Source organism: Gymnogyps californianus, chromosome 2, assembly GCF_018139145.2.
Source record: "Gymnogyps californianus isolate 813 chromosome 2, ASM1813914v2, whole genome shotgun sequence".
In the NCBI taxonomy this organism is placed as follows: Eukaryota; Metazoa; Chordata; class Aves; order Accipitriformes; family Cathartidae; genus Gymnogyps; species Gymnogyps californianus.
The window spans coordinates 9,295,728-9,316,916 of NC_059472.1; the positions used below are offsets into that span (position 1 = coordinate 9,295,728).

General features: G+C 38.6%; 1 protein-coding gene across 5 annotated transcripts in view; it reads right to left on the bottom strand.

The window, feature by feature from the left end:
• EFR3A (EFR3 homolog A) overlaps positions 1 to 13,567 on the bottom strand; it is an 89,291-nt gene extending 75,724 nt beyond the window's left edge. For 3 of the 5 annotated variants that reach the window (XM_050891596.1, XM_050891594.1, XM_050891597.1), the window contains exons 1-2: positions 13,512 to 13,567; positions 7,592 to 7,681 (exon numbers count right to left, since the gene is read on the bottom strand). In XM_050891596.1, the coding sequence (XP_050747553.1) occupies positions 7,592 to 7,604 (13 nt within the window). In that variant the 5' untranslated portion in view covers positions 7,605 to 7,681; positions 13,512 to 13,567. Of the gene's footprint in view, positions 1 to 6,337; positions 6,392 to 7,591; positions 7,682 to 13,511 lie in introns of those variants that run through there. The other 2 variants (XM_050891595.1, XM_050891598.1) reach the window with 2 other exon arrangements.
• Between the last annotated feature and the right edge of the window lie 7,622 nt (positions 13,568 to 21,189).

The window sequence follows — 21,189 nt, forward strand, 5'->3', positions numbered from 1 at the left end:
TAAAAATACGTTGGTGCTCACATAAGTTGAAACAAGTTTAAAAAACCCAACTTTCTCCCAGGAATTTATTCTTACAGTAGAGCTGTAAAGCTAATTGTAAAGCTAATTCTGGTGCGATATGACTTCAAGATGTGTTCTTCTATACTTGAATCAACATGGAGAGATGCACAGCATGCTACAGTGAAAAGCATGCAAAAATAATTTGAATATAAGCTTTTTGTGAAAACGAGAAATGACAATGCATGTCAAGCTACTAGTAAGAAGTGGGGGGGGGGGAACCCATAGTCAAATAAGGCTTACCACTAAGCTTCTTCAATGAAGTATTCTTTTCAGAACCATTAGCAATTAAAACAAATCCCCAGGGAAGATATTATCTTTGGGACGGTGCCTTTTAAAGACTTCTAATCCATTAAAAGGAAGTTTTCCATTACATCAAGTTCTCTGGTTGCATTCTTTTTCACAAGTTCCACCGCCTGCAGTGTTTCCATACTGTCTCTTCTTTCTCCCACCTTTGTTGTTTCCACATAGTAACTTTGTTTTACTTGCTCATTTCTGTTCTCTTCAACACCGCCTCCTCCTTTCCTACTCTGAGATAGTACCAGCACCCTCTATTTTTAATACAGCATTAAGAATATCTAAAATTAATCCGGTTCCAGTGAAAGAAGCTCTACGGCTTATTATGAATTTTTCTTCTTAGTTCTTGTCCTTACTTATCTTCCTATTAAGCTGGCCATAACAAAGTCACTTAATTCTCATCACTAAAGCAATACGAAAAGGAAATTTTGTCACTCCCATTTCAGAAGACACCTGGAAAGACACATCTACATAAATCTCCTTGATCCTTCTCCATCACAGCTGGCATTGATAACCTCTTCACAGTAAAAAAATTGGGTAAAGTCCAACTTTCATTCCTGCTTTCAATATCGGGTTCGCAGTCAGGAAATGAGTTCTAGGTGATAAACCCAGAGGAAGAAGGAAAAAAAGAAAAAGAGAGGTTGTGTCATGATGCTCCTATTTCTAAACAAATACTGATTTCATAGCAAGGTGTTACATAAATCAGTGAAAAATGGAGACATAAGCAATCTACTGGACTAAAGGAGAAGGGGAGGGAAAGGAGGCTCATAGAGCTTTGTGTAATCTCTGAAGCACACAAACTGGCATTATTCCTCCATCCAGACAAGCAGTAGAGCATGGAGCAGATTCATAACAAACAATGACAAAATATCCGCTGTACTTAAAGGCCTCATCCAGTAACACGCTGAGCCAGGAGGATATCCTTTACCTACTACTCAATTCAGACTAAAAAAGTAAAGAAGGATTGACATTATCACAGCAGCCTCCTCCTACTCTCACTACTTAACAGGAATACTTTGATCTGTCTCTCCCTGTCCAAATGCCTGGCTCCTCCCAAGATCAGTGGGTACAGGAGAACAGCACAGTGATGATCCTGGCATAGAAGTAAGCTCCCAGTACCAGACAGACTACCCTGCCCTGCTCAAAGCCTGGCTTCACCTTGGCCCTAACCTATTCTCTAACCCAGATGAGCAATTTTCAGAATACTGCATCCTTGAACACTTCATAGCTGCAGAGGACAGCTGCAGCTGACAGATAAGCGTGCTGTAACCTTTGTAGGCACTCAAAGGCCAGCAAACTCGCTTTACACTCCTCCACAGGTTCCACTGAGGAGGGGGGCTGCAACACCTGCACCTCCCCTACCACCTTGTTCCCACATTGTTGCAGTTAGGGAGCAACATCTAACACAGAAGACCATTCTACAGAAGATGCTGCAGCACCTCAGGATTGAGATGGACATTGTGCTTGAAGGAGAGCAAAGACACAATGGAAGGCATGGTTGAAAGGTAACAGGACGAGCAGCAACACAGCCTATGTCCAGGGTGGCCAGGGGTCAATAACGAGCAGTTCTTGAGGGGTGCCAGGGGCAAAACTATTCCAAAAGGGCCACTGTCTCCCTCTAGAGCCTTCAAACCATACTTCTGGTCAGCAGGTTGGCCAACTACAGGTAAAATACATATACTTGGCTAAATGCCTCAGTAAGCTTTGGTGACTGCTACTTAAGCCCAGGCTACAGAATCTCTCCCAGATGCTCAAGCAGGTCATACCTTTTGTTCCCAGAGCCAGCTTCAGACAGCAAGGCAGACAGCTGACAGGGACTTTCTCCATGCCACTCCACCCATGCCCTGTTCTCGTTTTAAAAGTTCTAAACAAGATTTTCCACGCTCCCTTTCCCATTGCATTTCCTTATAGGTTACTGGACACAGCCCTCATTTCCAGCAAGGAAGAAAGTTATTTTGTTGTTTGAACACTTGCTGCTCACTTCTGTTTTGCTACAGGAATTAATGTGAATTAAGCCATTGCCTTTAAAGCAACATCCTTTGTATATGCATGTATTTTGAGGATGAGAGGGGAGGGGAAGAAGAGGGCATCAACAGGAAACCGGGACAAGAGCATGGGTCTGGATACAACTCTAGGTAGAGCATTAGGACATGGTATGTTGACAGTCTATTAAGTAAGGACTAAAGCAAAGCCAACCATCTAGCAGTGATATTGCAAATTACACAAGCTCCTATTGTAAACGTGGTAAAGTTAAAATGAATGGTACATTTAAAGTCCCAGGCTTATGCCAGTAGCACATACGGATTTCTTAGCATCTCTTAGAACACAAACGGTCACTGAAACACCATGAACAGTTCGGCCTTTCAGCAGATGTCTTGACCTTGTCTTGATTCCAACGTCAGTCACAAAAGAAACTGGAATGACTCCTGACACATGGGAAAGTTGCCAAAATGTCTAAAGATCTACCTTGCTGGTCAAATGAAATCTGTATTACATAGTAGCCTCTTCTGTAAGCTGTGGCTTCCCTACACCAAGCAACAGATGGAATAGTGTCAAGCACTCCCTGTTTTTGGAAAGTCATGAAGATTTTGTCAATACTACACATCTGCACTATTTGAAGTGAGCTTGAAGGATGGCACTGCTAAACTTTGATCACAAGTCTTCTGGGTGATAAACACCTGAAACTTTGTGCATTGAAAAATCTGAACGTAGAGAAGCATGAAGAAGTTTCCTGACTACTGCTACTTTTTCCATTTTCTTAAGATGATGCAGCTTGTTTTCTTGATCCAATCCACTGGTGAGGAACACAGCTGCAGTGGTAAGAACTCCCAGAATCTTATGCCGCTGCCCATCTTTTTCCTCAGAGGAGAGGATGTTCACAACAGTTGTGTCACTTCTTTATCACAGGTATCCTATGACTGCAGTACCTAGGCTGGGAGGATTAAATTCTCCACTCCTGCCCAATGGTGTCTTGCAGACACGTTGCCCAAAGGCACAGTGCTGAAACAGATCAGGGAGTAGGTACCACATTGTCATTTGAATTGCATGAAGAAAAATAAGGCATGAGAAGATTTCTGTGAGTGAAAACGGCATGTGCATCATGATTAAAAGTCCTGATGATGAGGAAGCAAAGGTTCACAGGCCTTCTTTCTGAAAGCCTCAAAGCTAATGCAGTGGGAAGGTTTAGCTCAGGGAACTACATTTTAACTAGTTCAGAGTAAACCACTGAACTGTATATAGAACATGTAAGAGGGTGTTGTGCTATATATCTTTTTTTTTCTATTAAAATATCCCAAATGCCAACTTCAAAAACAAGTTTTACCCTCATTTAAGCACACTCAGCTATAGACTTCAGTACATATACACAGACTTTGAAAAACATTTCCAAATTAAAAAGAAAACTTTCTTTATACAAGTAGTCCAATACCACATTACATAAATTTGGTTTCCTACACACACACCCTGTACATAGAAAGCAACATAAGAAAGAGAATGGATGAAAACTTCTCTGTGAATCTAGAACCATACTGTGGTATCTACATTGACAAAACTGAGTGCAGCAATTCTTCTGAGGCACATACACAGGGCTCAAAACATGACAAAACATCTGTTCCTGTTCAGTAACAAAGTATTTAAATTGTATTGACATTACTGAAAAATAAAATGCTAAACAAAAATGTTGTAATAGAGTCACAGAAGATACATAAGCTTAAGAACTCAAATTCTTGTTCAAGTCTCACCAATCTTCAATTAAGTACTCTGTTTGCATCTATACCTACCCATTTGATTTTCCTAGAAATTATTTACAAAATGGGATATTGCAATTTGGACATGTGAACATACATATAGAAGAACATTAAAATAATTCGGAATCAAAAATTTGAAAAAATCTCTTTACATATTATCAGGAACAGGTCCTTGGAGCTGCCCATACACTCCATTTTCCACACTTTGCTTTCTCTGCAGACAGGTTTACCTAGTTCATCCTGCCCTCACAGAAGAGCACCTTTGTGCTACAACAAACAAACAAGCAGAAGTTTACACAACAACTTTTCAATATTAACAGTTTTAAACACAGACATGAAAGAGAAGTTATGCTAAAAAAAACTCCTTCTAGGTTAGTCTGAACTATAAAATATCCTCGTGGTTGTTATCTTTCTCATTAGTTCTAAAAGTGCTCCAGCTTGGATTCAGGTTTCCCAGAATAACTGAAAAGCAGCTGTTACAAGGTTCTGAATTGTCTTCCCCTCTCCAAAACAGTGAGATTTAAGGGTAGAACATATGTCTACCTAGAACCACGTATCCCAGCTAATTAAAAAGCAGTTTTCCCCCTCCTGTAGTTTATAATCAGCTACAGAGTACACAAGGAACACACATGCAGCTGATTGCTCTTCTGTGCATCTCCAGTACCTAAAGACTATGTTCGTTTACTACCACCACTTTGTTTCCCACCAAACTAAACTGTTCAGTCTAGGAGATGGTCAGTCTAGGAGACTGACAGCTTTATATTTATACACAAAGAAGTAATTATATATACACATATTGTTAACCAGCAAGTCTTAGGTGTCTCAGCTTTCTGTAGAAATCAGACAGGACATCTCTGGGCACACAGGCTCATTGGTTTCTACAGCAATCCAAGCATTCTTCCCCAGAACCAGCACTTCTCACCATGCTGCAATTCCAACATCAGATTCAATTTGCAAAAATAATGTTCTCTCAGTTCTGAAGAACTTTAAGCTCATGTCTAAACTAATGTCAATAACAGATCACAAACTCATTTAAAAAAAACCACACGCATATAGAAAAAGTCTTGGATCCAGCTTGCACTGCATTTATTACAGATCAGAAGTCTGCTAGCTCAATCATATCAGACACAGATCAATTATAATTTAATAAGTCTTCATATTTTATTACCTATGAAGTTCAAAAGCAGGGTATCAGCATCTTAAAGTCCATTTCTAATCATTAAACAGTTATGTTCTAGTTTAATGAAAATGGGAGAATCTGTTTTAATTGCATAAATTATTCTGTATTTGTTAGAACTACAGAAGTACACCAACAAAAAAAAATCTGTGAAGTTTTATCTTCATCTATTTCCTTACATATTAACAGCTTTACAAAAGTATCAGGAAGGAGTACTGATTTAGTATAATGATATAGCTAAGTGTTAGGTTGAAATTCCTTACTTATTCACTTAATAAGGAATCAGTAAGCATTCTCAAGCCACAATTGAAGACACAGGGTGCCCATTTCAAGCCAAAGTACAGACCAAATGAAAGGACTAAGAGCTTTAACAGATCTCAAGCTGGACATGAAAAGGAAGGCTGAGTTATACAGGTGCCAACTATTTTTTAAAATCCTGGGGTCTAGAATTCTACTCAGACTTTACATGGTATAATTCTATTTTTCAAAAAGCCACTGAATTTAAAAAGAACTAAAAAAATGTTTATTTTGAAACCAAATGTTTACCTTTTCTCACATAATTGTTGGGGATTTTGCACATCTTTACAAAAGATTAATTCTTACTGCCATGTTTCTAGTTTAGAAAAACAATTCAATATTTGAAAGAAGCCAAAGTTCTTAAACACAAAATACCAGTACTTCAGTAGCGTTCATTTGACAAGCTCATTTATTTGCACACGTAAATTATCAAAGGCTAGACAGTTCTTTAAATACAATGAAACCTTTTTGCTCTGAATTAAAAGCATGCAAGTCAGGCTACTGCAATATTCACTCTACACAAATACATTTACTGATTTAAACTTCTGTTCAAGAAAACAGCAAGTACTCCATAAATAGATTTAACTAATTTCCTTTTTATATTTTGTACTTAGGCAAATTAAGAGTTTCCTAGTTTACAAATGACTTGCTAGTCTTAAGATGCTTAAATATACTTGTGCAAGACGAGATTCTATAATTGTTTTAACTTTTGAAATGTAAACAATCATGACATGTCCCTTATGTTAGAAAATTTCATACTGACCTCTACATGGGTACCAAAAGGCTTGTATTCTTTGAGCCAGCTGGGTTACCAGTAAGAGTCATAGGTCACTCCCTTGAACACATCAGCTACAAACAGAATTTGCTAGTATACTTCATAGACACGAACTCCAGAACACGGAATCAAGCAGAACTTTGGCTGTTCAGCTAAGCACCTTCAAAACAGCAAAATCCGGAACTGTTCACCATTGGACATGATCATTAGCTGAGATCTACAAGTTAGTAGATGAGGAAGAGTCTCATTCATCTACCTACCCCAACTTTCTACTCATTCCTGTCTAATTCCCACATAAACTAATCTTGAATAATGTAACTTTCTAGAAATAAAATAGCAGTCTTTGAAAGCCAAGAGTCACGTACACAGCTAACTTCCATCTTCAGCAATTCACAAGGTAACTGATTCTCTAGAGAGCCACTGGGGATATGTTGTGGTTTAACCCCAGCCAGCAATTAAGCACCACGCAGCCGCTCACTCACTCACTCCCCCCACCCAGTGGGAAGGGGGAGAGAATTGCCGGGGGAGAGACAACCAACTCGTGGGTTGAGATAAAGACAGTTTAATAGGACAGAAAGGAAGGAAAAATAATGATAATAATAATAATAATAAAATTACAATAATGATACTAAAAGAATCAGAACATACAAAACAAGTGATGCACAATGCAATTGCTCACCACTTGCCGACTGATGCCCTGTTAGATCCCGAGCAGCAATCCACTCTCCCCGGCCAACTCCCCCCAGTTTATATACTGGGCATGATGTCAGATGGTATGGAATGTTCCTTTGGCCAGTTGGGTCAGCTGTCCTGGCTGTGTCCCCTCCCAGCTTCTTGTGCCCCTCCAGCCTTCTTGCTGGCTGGGCATGAGAAGCTGAAAAATCCTTGACTTAGGATAAACACTACTTGCAACAACTGAAAACATCAGTGTGTTATCAACATTATTTTCCTACTAAATCCCAAACACTGCACTATACCAGCTACTAGGAAGAAAATTAACTCTATCCCAGCTGAAACCAGGACAGGATCCTAGCGGTCGATGATGGGAAAGAAAGTCCATATACCATGTAAAGGGAAGGCCAAAATATTTTTAAAAGCAATTTACCCTGGTCTTTCCACAGAGACATGCATTTAATCACATACTGGAAAACTTACCCCCCTCCCAAAAAAATCAATTTTTCTTTGTTGTCATGCATAAAAAAATAGGACACTTGCATGCATAATCAGCATGAGCCTTCTTACCCTTTCGTCCCATGACTGAGAAATCAATAGCAAACAATGCTGCACATGAAGGTTAGTCGACTGATAGGAAAACCAGTTGCAAAGCGATTTCTGTAAATAACAACAATAGCCATATTTTAATAAAATCTGAAAAAACTATTAAGCTACATTTTAACATTCAGTGAACTGTCCATGTATAGTTCAAAAGCACATAAAGGCTTTGATGGGGACAGAATTAAGTTCACCTCTAAAGCATTTGATTTCCTATGTTATATGCCCAGACTGCACACACATAAATGACAACAGCTGAAAAAATAAATTCTTCAGGTTTTGACACGGAATGGATGAAACAAAATTGTTCATTTCTTGGCTATACTGAAGTGTGTTCCAAAACAAATGGAAGGAATGAAAGGAGGAACAATGTTAACAATGTTACTAGATATTACTTGCAATGTATTAATATGAGTGATGGTCACGTTCTATAGAATTGCTCCTAAACATTAACCTTCCCAAATGGGGTTAGGATTATGCATACATAGAGAGAACTAATAGCTAACAGAAAACAACAAAATGAACACTTGTTCAAAATTACCAAGTCTTAAAGAAATCCATGCAGATTCATTAAAGAATATGGAAGCAACCAGCCAACTGGCACACAAAGTTGCTTAGGGTATCAGGAGTGAAATAAACCTGTACAAAGAGCTACAGTTTTCCAGCTACAGGTTCCTGGGTTTTTTTCTTAGCTTAATCAAAGGATACATTTAGAGAAGTTACCACTTCTTTTCAGTTTAGAAAAGACAATCACCTAAAAATCAACTGAAAAAATCTGTATCTAATTGTTTACATATTGACAGCATTTATTGTATGTTATTATGCAAAGAATCCATTATATATTTTGTGACCATAGTATCATAATAGTTACAGACATTCTGAAATACAGTTATTTTCCTTTACTGGCCTAGGCATAGCAAATGGCAAACTGCCGAAGGAAGCCCAAGCCATGACATACCCTTGGCAGCTGTTTTTCAAGTTCCTGTGTTGGCTAGTTGTTGAAAGATGGACTTGATACAGGGCTGCTTGTGTTTCTCATCCTCTAAGGTACTAAATCAAGCAGCAGACAATGATTTGAGATACTCCCCCATGTAACTCTTCCGTAACAGCCGAAATATGAAAATTTTATAGGATTATATTTATTTTAACACTATTCTAAATAGTCAACAATACTGTCAGAAAACTAATAGGTTTTCTACTGCATATAAAATAAATTAAAGCAATTATGAAAAATGCTTCATTAAGTGGAAGGTCCCTTTCAGGGTTTTAAAGTATCAAGGGTACCTGAGAAACAGACTCCAGATGAGGAAAAAAGTATGTTAGATTGAAAGAGTAGAGGAAGTTATTAATTAGAATTATGGCTTAATTTTCACTAAAAACACTAGAATGCATTAGCCATGAAATATTTATATAGACAGATTTAGGAATACATCTCCAGCCACTATGGGTATTTTAGAAATGTATTTCATAGGGAAATAAGTCTTCCCTTCTCATTAACAATCTTGTTGTTACTTGCTTACTTATATACAGAATAAAAACTAGAATTGCAAAAGATAAATAAATTAATTTCCCAAAACTGCTGTGAGGCAAGAAATCCAAAATGAGGAGATTATCTGCCTCTTAAAATGAGTTAAGAACATTAAATATGAGTTAAGAATTCACTCATTTCAAACTCCATTGCAAGTGCTGTTTTCCTTCCTACACTTGGCAAGGAAGCTTTATTCAAAAAGAAAATTATAATTTTAGAAGTTTGTTGGTTTTTTTTTTGTTGTGGGGGTGGGCTGTTTGTTTGTTTAAAGACCATGAAGCAACTTAACTGAAAGCAGTAACATCCAAGAATAAAGACAATCAATATTCAATTGTCCTATCTTCTATTTACTTTCATCTCACACAAACTAGGGAAGCCACCAGTACACACCAATTGCAGACTAGTTGTCTCTGCAAAGACAACTGGCAAAAAGCCACACGGTGTATGGAAAGCTGAGGAAACAAAATGTTACGTAGTTCAATGAGAAGCAATCAATGCATCGAGCATACTTGGAGAAGCATTCTGAAGTTACCAAAACAGTCACTTCGCTGTAACCAAGAACAGGCCAAATCATGGGAGATTTTCCACATAACTGATATGTATCTCTTAAGTCAGAGTGGTCTCTTTCTAACTGGCAAATATGTGACAGAATAGCATAGGGGATGTTCATATCACTAAATTTCACAGCAGTAATTCAAGGGAAGCATGTGCGAAAATTACATTTGTCAAAATCCTTATTTTTATTTATTTGCTCTCTTAATTTGCACGTTACAGTCAGTCATACAAGGACCTGCTAATCAGCAGCAAAAATCAGTTTAACATAATAATCATTATTAACAAAACCGTGAAAAGCAAAGATATAATTAAGTATGTTAATGGCATAAGTAAGAACAAGAGAAAAGAATAAGAAAAGAAAAAAAAAAGTCACACACATAGCTACTACAAGTAAAATACATTCTTATAGTCAGCAGGTGTTCTCACCTGTATCACACATAATTTTTCTAGTCCAAGCAATTTCATTTTAGTATAAAATCTGCCTTTAAGTTAAATATTTAATTGAAGTCAGGGAATACAGCCAGTAAGTAGGTTAGCTGTTTCCGAAAAAACTCATCATCTACCAAACTGTGCTTCAAACATCTGATTAAGTATGAGTATCTATCTGCAACATAATGTCCAAAAATAAGAGTCTTAAACAAATGTTTTGATATATGATTTAGCTATGCTTTTTTCCTTAACAGAAGCATTTGTAACGTTTCAATCCAAACACAACCAACAAAAAAAAACTACCAAAACCACCCATGTTCCATAACAAAAGTACGATAAATGAAATTATCTGCACAAATTATTGAATAGGGAAATTGAGAGCAAACTTGTGACAAATGAAAAACACATACTGCCTGTACTGCAAAGGCTATCTGGTTACAAGTTCTTTGGTTTTGTTCTTAAATAAAAGGACTAATAAATCTTTTAATCCACGGTTTCTTTGTGAGAAGGCACAGCTAAATTGGTTAATAAAATAGCTGTGGCTCAAATCAATCTACTCCTATTGTATTATAATAGCAGTGAGAAAACACATTTGCTTTCTCAACATTTCAGAAGTTGCATTTCAACTTCATATGAAGACACCATGTTTGTAAGCATATCTTGCATCAATGCCCATGTTATTTGCACAAGAGGAGCTAAACATAAAGTTACAGCTACAAAGAATATAGGGAAAAGCAATGCTTTGGCAAGGTTGCTACAAGTACTCCTGCAATTATATAGCATTACACTTCCACTACAGACTAGATGTCAATACAGATGCCATGCCATGGCTAGTCAAAATGAAGCACTTTTACATCTTAAGAGAGCAGATTGAAAATTTTCTATTTATGGGCTATTACTGTATTGAGACTAAATCTTAACATTATTTCATTAGGGACTCAATGCAGCACTGTATCCCCATATTCTTAAATGGGATCACTAAACAGCAACATCGATAGAAAATTTGATAATCCAATATATAACAAACAACTACTGCAGAGACCAGCGCCTATCACCGAGATGAAGTTAAATGAGAAGAACATTACCTTTGGTTAACTGCCTATGTTCATCTCTCTCCCTCTCAATACCACATCCCAGTTCTGACTACATGCCTATTTTTTGGACAGTTAATATTGAGGGAGATAAAAAGTATATTGTCCTGTCAACGTTTCATGTACAATAACTTCAAGACTGACTTCTATAGTGTCTCTAGGAACAGCTAAAGTCCCCAGAAAGACTAATCAATTCTCCTTGTCCAGTCTTTCTGTCTTGGCCTCTCCTGACCTTCCAACTAGACATTCCCTAACTACTGTACTGCAAAAAAGGGGCAAAAATATTACCAGGAACTGATATAGAGACTCAGGAAAGCAAGCGGGACAACACTGGAAGAGGGAGTTGGTCGGTATGACCTGAGAACTCTATCAAACTTTCCTTTTAACTAGATACTATTATTCTACTTCGTTTATAAAGAACTCGCTCTAGCATGACAGAAAACATTTTTGGAGAATATTTTACTCTAACAGCCTTTTCCACATTTTATTCCAAAAGATGTTCAACACACTTCTTGATGTGTGGGATGAGAGAACTCCATGTCGTGGGGAAAAAAAAAAATCCCAGCTTTTACAAACAACTGAGTTTTTGAGATTTCAAGGACAAATACTTTAAGATTTCAAAGTAACACTAAATAGTAGCAACCTGTTTCGTCAATATGCTCTGAAAAGAATCCTGTAGAATCTCTAGAGAAGCCTCAATTAGCAGGCAGAAGCTTTCTCTTTCACATGCAACAAAGTTGAAGTCTTGAAGGCTGTCTCTATGCGCATTGATAAAAAGTACAACTAGCCACAATACAATGCTTGCTTCCATTAAAATCTAATCATAATTCTCCATCACCACAATTTTTGGAAGGAAAACATTAAGTACTGTTATTTCGTAAGAATTGCAATACACACATCTGTTAGGTTACCTTCCCTTCACCCATACACTTAAAAAACTCATTAATATACACAGAAGAGAAATAAATGGCTCGGTAGTTCTGAATGTCTCACTACAGATAAACATTGCAATCAGTTGTTTTGGTCTCCTTTAAGTTTCATCTGACTCTGTAGCAATGCAGCCTCGACATGCATTTGGGCAAATAGTGTAAATAATGACCCTGAACATAAGCATACTTGGTTTAGGAAAAAAAAACAAACAAACTTACTTTTCTAGTTTAATTGTTTAAAAAACCGACAAACTCCTTCACAGCAAAAGTGAGTATCACGATAGAGGCCTTAATGGTACTAAACACTGCCACTGAAACACAGCAGCAGTTCCAGCTGCTTCTGATGTAAATATACAATTTAACACATACATATTTGCCACTATTTTGTTACAAAAACTCATGTCTGTATAGAGGAATAATTTCAACTATTTACCACTAAAGTAGAAAACACCTAAATACTTATAGTAAGGTATTTTACATGACAGTGGTTCAAACAATACAACATAGAATTACTGTAAGATATTTTTAAGTACCCAGTAGTCACAGCTTATTACGAATCTTACTACAAATCTTAAATCACCGCAACAAAAAATAATAAATGCTCAAACATTTCCTCATGAAATTAAACATTTGTGAAATTCATTACAAACCTATAATTAAAGTGCACCCAATATGATTGGTACTGTAACTTTATGAAGACTTCTTTATCCTCTGGATAAAGCAGACTGCTTTATCCAAAACCTGATGTTAATATTTACTGAACCCATGCAGGATTTTTCTAAATAGAAAAATTTAAAAAAATTTAGTTGGAATTAATATTATTATAACACATTTTATAACTTGAGCCTTTGTGTTAGAGAAATTTGCTACTCTTCAAAGTAAATAATGATTTAATTCTTGGAAACATCTGCCTCAAAAATCTCATTTAACTTTGAATGTTAAAAATTTTAAGTCTTATCACTTTATATACTAAACAGTAATTCTATCTTCTATAAACAATATTTGTAATTTTCCAAAGCTAGAATTATAGCTATATCAGGATATCTTTTTATATTCCGCATACAACTATTTCAGAACATACTTTAAATCACAAAATTCATCAATGTTAAACTGTGAACAACTTATTGAAAAGGAAAATGCAGAGCCTATACTAGGTTCCTTTGAAAAATATACAGAGATTTACAAAGGCAGAGGCTGGATAATATTGAGATCTTAAATATCTTAAAAATGACAGCAAGTGTCATAATTTGGCGTTTTTCCATTTTAATTTCGGTAGAATTTTTAACCCCCAAAGAAAATATCGTAATAGTAAACACCCCTAAATACTGTCTTAACGTACTTAAGGTAACAATACTTACTGCCAGGCATTGTTAATCAGGAATCTGTCTTCTATTTTGCAAAAATATAGTAAGCTATAAAGAAAACAAAAAATTAAGTCAAGACAATAGGTTTAGACAATTTACATCCAAATATATGTAGAAACTTACGCAGAATGAGCCAAAGTCACATTCTTCAGCTCCAATATCAGAGGCTGTTACCACAGAAACCCAGATATCATTTTATGTAAGTTTTTCCAGTTGTTGAAATTTAGTCATTCTGTTCTTGCATTTGATGCCCGAGTAAACATGTTTCTCTGTATTTATTGGGATGACCTTTCGAACTGCCACCGTTTATGATGCTAAATGGTGTATAGCCTTACAGGATACTTCCACTTCAAATGTAAACCACAACACTTCTCCGTTAAAATGCCTGTGAAAGGTTTCTTTTCTATACAAAGAAAAATGATGCTGAAAAATCTGTGTGTGGCACTTTCTAGGACATTTTTCTTCCAGCATCAACAAATATACATTTTAGATCAGACAGCAAACTACTACAAGCAATAGCTGTTCAACGGATTTTTGATGTAATTAGATATTTTCATACAATTAGCTCAACTGAACTTACAACAATCTATTTTGGGGATAAATATAGCCTAATCTACCATCTAATTGATTAGTATTAAAATGCAAATCATTTGAAGATTTTTCTTTATTAAACCAGCGCATTGGGGTTTTATTAACTGTCAAATGGAACCTCCCTGCAAATGTAGCTTTTCACTAATAAGAAAAAAATCTCAGTTAAAGAGATTGTGTTGCTGTTTTCAAAGATAAAATAAAAAAATTGAATTAAAAAAAATCAGCTAATACTTGTTCATATATGTACACCAAAAAACTATAGTTCTAGACACTGATAATGTGAGAATAAATATTTTATTTGGTCACAAAATATGTTTTAATGATCATGCACTAAAGCAATGTTCATAGTTGCTAAAAATAAACTTTATTCCCATTGTATATGTATTTCAGTCAAAAGTTCCAATTTGCTAATAGCAACCGTGATTAAAAATAGTGCTTCAAAGTAATTTATTTAAAATATCCTATCCTATTACAAAGCTGTATGTCCCTCTCCAAGGACAGAGTTAAAAGCAGCATAATTTTATAAAAGGAAACATGTGCTGTGGATTGCAATGTTCAACAGACACATGGAAAAGTGAAATCTCTAATTTAGAGTGTAGTTACGAATTTAGCGGAGAGATTATGGAACACATATTTACTCACGTATTAGAACATAAAAATGCAGAGAGCCTGATGAGAGGTTCAAGGGAGTCAAGTGCCAGAGACTCAGAGCATTTTACTGACCAACACTAGCAATCAGGAATTCAATAAATTTTGCTAGAACGTTATCACCGTTGCTGCTAGCAAAGTCAACTAACTTTAGAAGATATTAATGCAGAAATTGCTAGAAAAGTTGTATAAGCAACTAAGACAGGTTTTCAAATTAAAGACTTTGGGTTTGTTTTTAAATAGTTCACTGGATTTCTAATCATTTTATGATCTGTAACAGCATGTCCCGGTTTCAGCTGGGACAGAGTTAACTCTCTTCTTAGTAGCTGGTACAGTGCTGTGTTTTGGATTCAGTGTGAGAATAATGTTGACAACACACTGATGTTTTAGTTGTTGCTAAGTAGCGCTTATCTTAAGTTAAGGATTTTTTTCAGTTTCCCATGCTCTGCCAGCAAGCAGGTGCACAAGAAGCTGGGAGGGAGCACAGCCAGGACAGCTGACCCGAACTAGCCAAAGGGGTATTCCATACCATAGAACGTCATGCCCAGTATATAAATAGGGGGGAGTTGGCCGGGAGGGGCGGATCGCTGCTCGGGCATCGGTCAGCGGGTGGTGAGCAACTGCATTGTGCATCACCAGGGTTTTTTTTCCTTTTTTTTTTCCCCCCCTCTTCTTTTTTTTGTTATATTCCTTTTCATTACTATTATTATTACTGTTATATTTCATTATTATTATTATTATTGTTAGTATTATATTTTACTTCAGTTCTTAAACTCTTCTTATCTCAACCCACGAGTTCTACCTTCTTTCCTGATTCTCCTCCCCATCCCACTGGGAGCAGGGTGGGAGCGAGGGAGCAGCTGCGTAGTGCTTGGCTGCTGGCTGGGGTTAAACCACGACACAGGACCAAAAATTCAATATGGAGGTGGCCTGGCTTCTACATGCAGAACAGACTACACAATTTCCACTCCATAGAGGTTCTATCACTGGCTCGTTAGGCCTAGGGCAAAGTTTAGTCCACAGATGCTGATATCTGTTACAGTAGAACAGAACTAAAATAAAATAAGAAGCTTCCCACCATGAGTCTGCACTGCTGTTTGTCACTGAATTAAATTTTATATATCAAGAGAAGGGAAAAAAAAAATCCAGAATTTGAAGTAGAACTTGGCTACAATTAAAAAAAGAGATATGGCAAACCATGAGATATAATTTAGTTCTCCTAAATAGTCTAACACTTACTACGTAACATATTCCATGTCATTCCGTGGTATCTGACAGATCACTAGAAGCAAGTTAAGGATGTTATGTACCTATACAACATCTCCTGCACCAAAGCAACTGATTCCTGGATTTTAAAGAGGTAAATAAGAGTCATGCCTATTTTTCCACAGAGGACTAGAAGTTATTTTGTTTTCCTAAGGATGTAATAGTAATTCTAAACACAATTATAATCAGAGAACAATGCTAGTGAATGTACCTTAAAACGCAGATCAACACTTGTATGACACACACATTTTTCTTAACAAAAACTTTCAGTTTAGTTTTAAGGAGATTCTACAAAATTTGGCTAGGATAAGGTAATCCAAGGTCAATTTATTGTTCTATCAGATTCAAGCAGCACTAACATAGGAATAAAAATACACTTTGTTCTACTTATTGGTTCTGATCATCTTGTTCCTCCAGTTATATGCTTACATGTGATTTTTTTTGTCATTACTTTAAATAACCTGGGATCTGAAATTAAAGGATAGTTTATAAGCAGAAACTATTTCTTATTATCACAAGATTCCATAAATGGCACTGAAAGCCAAAGAGTAGACATCTTTTTCCTGTCTGCCCTAAAACAAATTTCTGTGAAAGATCTAAAGTGGAAAAATGTATATATCCTTGTGCTACAGGTAAAGAAATAGAAGTCAACATACCTGAGGTTTTGTATTTTCTTTTAATAAGTCCACCATTATGTTATTCTATTATGTAACACTACAAATGATTAACTTGATTTTGAGTATACAAAATGAAATTGCCAGCTGGGCACCTATCCATTCCTCCAAATTAAGCCAAAGAAGAGTACAGGTTTAAGCACCTCTGACAGTCAGGCAACCCAGGCTAGGCAGGCATGAGCTGAAAAATTAAGAACACACTGCACATTAAGTTTTTACATCACTTGGTTCCCCACTCAGATTTCCTATTTGAAAAATTAATCAATGCCTTTAGTTTTGAAGGTAGGCAAATGGCCAATGCAATGCAAGATTAATAAGTCACATGGTCATTCCCAAATATAGACAGTTAGGCTCCAGCTATAATTCCCAGAATCCAAAAAATGCAATGCAAGATGGATTTACATAGCACAGTGCAATTCTGAGAAAGTACCTGACTTTATTTTGAATTAGCTTTCTCAGGTAGAGAAGCAATGCCACGTATGAGCCTGGCTGCATTAATGAGGCTACCCTGTTCTCTCACCCAAGAGAGTTCATCTAAACAGGCACATCTAAAAGGACATTTGTCCTGCCTCACCTTAGAGAATTCAGTCTTGAGCAGATGGTTTTAGGACAAGAAAAACCCTGCACATTAAATAAGTGTTCCTTAGCAACCCTTCCCACCATCTCAAAGGCTAGTTTAACCCAATATCCACTTCATCGGCAGAATTAAAAGCAACTTTCCTATGCCTAGGTACGTATGTTACCAGTGGTGGGTTAAAAATCCAGATAAATACTTTTTGCTCTATTACAACTATAGAAAACATTAGAAGATTATTATTTTTTTTAAAAGTAAATACTTTTTTGAAAATAATCACACAGTAATTTTACAAGAATTACTTAATTACAGTTAGGCTGGGCAGTTAAAAGTCACTGATATCAACCAAAGCTGTTTCTAATCTGTACATTTTACAATTTAGATTTCATGATTAGAAGTGTAATCCTCTTTCATTATACTTGAAGTTCAGCTGCCAAGTCTGATCAGTATTATAATGTCTCCTTCCACTTGCATGTAATATAGAATTTGTTTATTCTTTTCTCCTGAACAAGTTTGGATCAGAAGTAGAGAGAAGTTAATGTTCTTCATTAACTTCAAGCATTTTCATAACATGATGCCAAATTTAAATAATTAATTTTAAAACAGTTGTTTAATTACAAACTATATTCTAATTCCCCTTTTTTTTTGTGATTTTTTTCCTGTATCAGAAATTAATCCCATTCTAGCAGCTTTTTTTTAGACAAATATTAAAAGTGTTATTAAAAGGCTTAAATAAAACTTATGCGTAAGTCATTACACATATCAGGGCACTACAATCAAGATTTCAACCCTAAACCACCAATTTTTCAGGGAAATTTTACCACATGTTTAAGAGCATCCATATACTGAGTCTTCCAGCAAGATGCCCTGAATACTAAAGTTACTCAAGAAAACATTTTAAATTATTTTGAATGTGTTACAAAGGCTTCAGGAAGTAGAAGATTACCTATGTCTTCCCAAAGCCTTGGCTGTTACTCTGGTTTTAGCTTACCTACTCGATTTGCACAGCAAACACCTAATGTAGCTTTACAAAGTTTAACATCTGGGCTAGTGAACTTGATTTTCATATAGGAATCAAAACTCTGGTTCTAAGTTATAGGCTATTCCACAAGTTCTCCAAGAGAGCACAGAGATCTCTCAATCCATGCCAGGATCTTTTTTCTTCCTAGTATCTCAGCTCAAAGTACCATGGGATACCTCCCTAGATGTATTCAGCTTAACGAAAAAGAAGTTGTACTATAATTAGTTCTCAGTAACAGGATTTGGGAACCTACATCTCAATTATCTAAAGTATGGCTCCGTGCCGCACAATTAACTTTAAAGTAAAAGATGAAGCTATTTAAGAAAGCTTACAGCATAGTCCTTTTGTAAATTTGCATTGTGTTTGGTTAATGCTTAGCAATACCTCGCTGTGTTATGGTCCATTTGAAGAAAAACAGCTTAGGGAAATCCCAAAGCCACAGTCCTCCACTGCTTCCCTGCTTTCAGACTGATGCCACGGGGATGTCTGACCACATCAGACACGACTGACTACTGACAACACGGTTTTGACTTATGATCGCCTCACGGGAGGCCTCTACCTCCGGAGGAGCGTCATGCAGGCACTAGTCAACGGTGGCAGAACCTCAAGCCCTCTCCTGGGAAAGGCAAGGGGGGTCCCGCTCGCTACTACAAGCCTCCCGGGACAGCTTTTGCGGTGAGCAGCCCGCCCGGACGGACGGCGGGGAGGCTGCCCGCCGGGAACAGCGCTCAGCAGCGCCCACAGGGGCACCTCGAGCCGGCTGCCCTGCTGACAGCGTGCGGGGCGCCGGGCTACGGGCTGAGGCGATGTCCGGCGGATTCTTCTCCCGCCTCCCTCCGCCAGCCGCCCCCGCCGCCCTGAGGGGTGCCGCTGCAGCAGGTCGGCCCCAGCCTCCCGCTGCCCCCCCCTCAGCGCCCGCCCATCTTAGCGCGTCCTCCTCGCTCCCAAACGTGGAGAGCGGGGAAGGGGAGGGGAAGGAGGGGAAAAGGAGACGGCTGCGAAGGTGAAGACAAGTAAAGGGGCCGCTTCCTGGCTGCCCAAGACTCACCTCAGCCACCTCTCCACCTCGGTTGAGCAGCCGCCATCTTCCCCCCACCCCCTCCCAATGAAGTTGGCCGGGGCGCAATGCACGCCGGGAGCTGTAGTTCCGTGAGGAGCCGTGCCGCGTCCTTTCTCCGCCCATCCCTCCCCACACACGAGCAGCGACAGGGGTCACGGCGGAAGAAGGAGCACCCCTGGCAGGCCGCGGCGGCCCTGGGGCAAGGGGCCGCCTACGCAGGGCGGAGCGCGGTCGGGGAGGCCGAAGGGCGCCGCGGGCGGACACAACTCCCAGCACCCTTTGCGGCTCAGACTCGCCGGCGCCCGGAGGCAGAGGGGCGGGGCAGCTCGCCCCACCCCGCCCTCTGGGCCCCGCCCCCGCTCGCGGGCGCCTTCCCGCTCTCCCTGGGTCGCGTGCCCGGCGCCCCTCCGCCTCGGGGCGGCGGCGGCCGTGACAGGGCAGCGGCGGCCGAGGTGGCAGCGGGCTCTCCGCGCTGCCGAGCGGCGTCCGCGGCTCCGGGAGGCCCGGGCATCCGCTCTGGTTGCCCGGATGAGCTGAAGCCTTGATGGGGAGGCTCTTTCTGAGGGCGATTCGGCTGCGCTGCCGCTGAAACCTTCATGTTCCTGTGGTGGCGGCCCCGACGGGTGGTGTGTGTGAGGAAAGGTGGCGCCCTCTGTGAAGGAGGGTAGGATGCCCGAGGGGGAAAGGGCATTGCTTTCTGTAAACAATGCGAAGTTAAAGTTGGACCGCAAAACAGTGTGTTGGCAGAAGATGTTCGGCCTGGCTGTGTGTTTCTGCTTTTAGTCAGAACTGGACAGCGGGAGGGAGCTGCGGTTGTGCTCGGCTCCGGTTGCCCAGGGCCTGAAGGAAGGGGCCAGGGCGGATGAGCTGTGCTTGGTGGCTCGATTGGGACTAGCGTTCAAATGCATGTACACAGACAGTGATGAATAACCCAAATGGAAATCATGTGAAACAGCTACTGATCCAAGGCAGCATAATCTCTTAATCCGTTTGCCTTGAAATAATACTACCAGCTTCAAAATTTGATGTATTTGATGCTTGATATTCTAGACAGGCAAGAGGAAATCTGAAAAGTTTGTTTTCTGTTGTACATAGTTGCTTCGTGAAGGAAGAAGTCGCAGTCCAACTGTCAAGTTAGACAAGTCCAAGGTATTCTCCACATTTAGTTATCAGTTAAAACCTTATTAAGAGTTTACGTATTTCTCTGACTTCAGGTCTGCTTATGTTACATCTGGTGAAAAACTAGCATTTCATCTTCTTACACTGTTTGAATCTATATTTTCCTTACTTTCACACTAGGATAAGCAGGATCAGTGTTTCTGACTTCTGTTACTTTGAAAATAATCCCTAAAAATGTGAAACTGGGGAGGTGAGATGTCTCCATGTCTCACAGTTTTCAGCAGTATCCAAAACATATGTTAATTTGGGAAAATTGGCTAGACTATCACATGTGGGTGCAACTGGGGGAGTTAAAAGAGTAAACTAAAGTCCTTATTTGTTTATATGATTTCTGAAATACAGCTTACATTTTTGAACTCTTGGGGCCAAACATAATGAAAGTAATAACAAAAAGTTAACAGCCTGCCTTCCACAGATATGCATATTGAGTCACTGCCTGCATAACCAGTTGGGATTAGAGTGCAATTTATTAATGTTTCAGCCAACAATGGTCAGCGCTGAGAAATTCCATAGAGTTCCATTTGTCCTTTAAGCATAGCTAGTGATAATAATCCTCCTAGTTCTCTGAAATTAGAAGAAAGTTTTAATAAATTTTTCATCAGCCAAAAATACAAATGAATTATCATGGTCTCAACTCATCATGTCAGATGCAGCTTCAA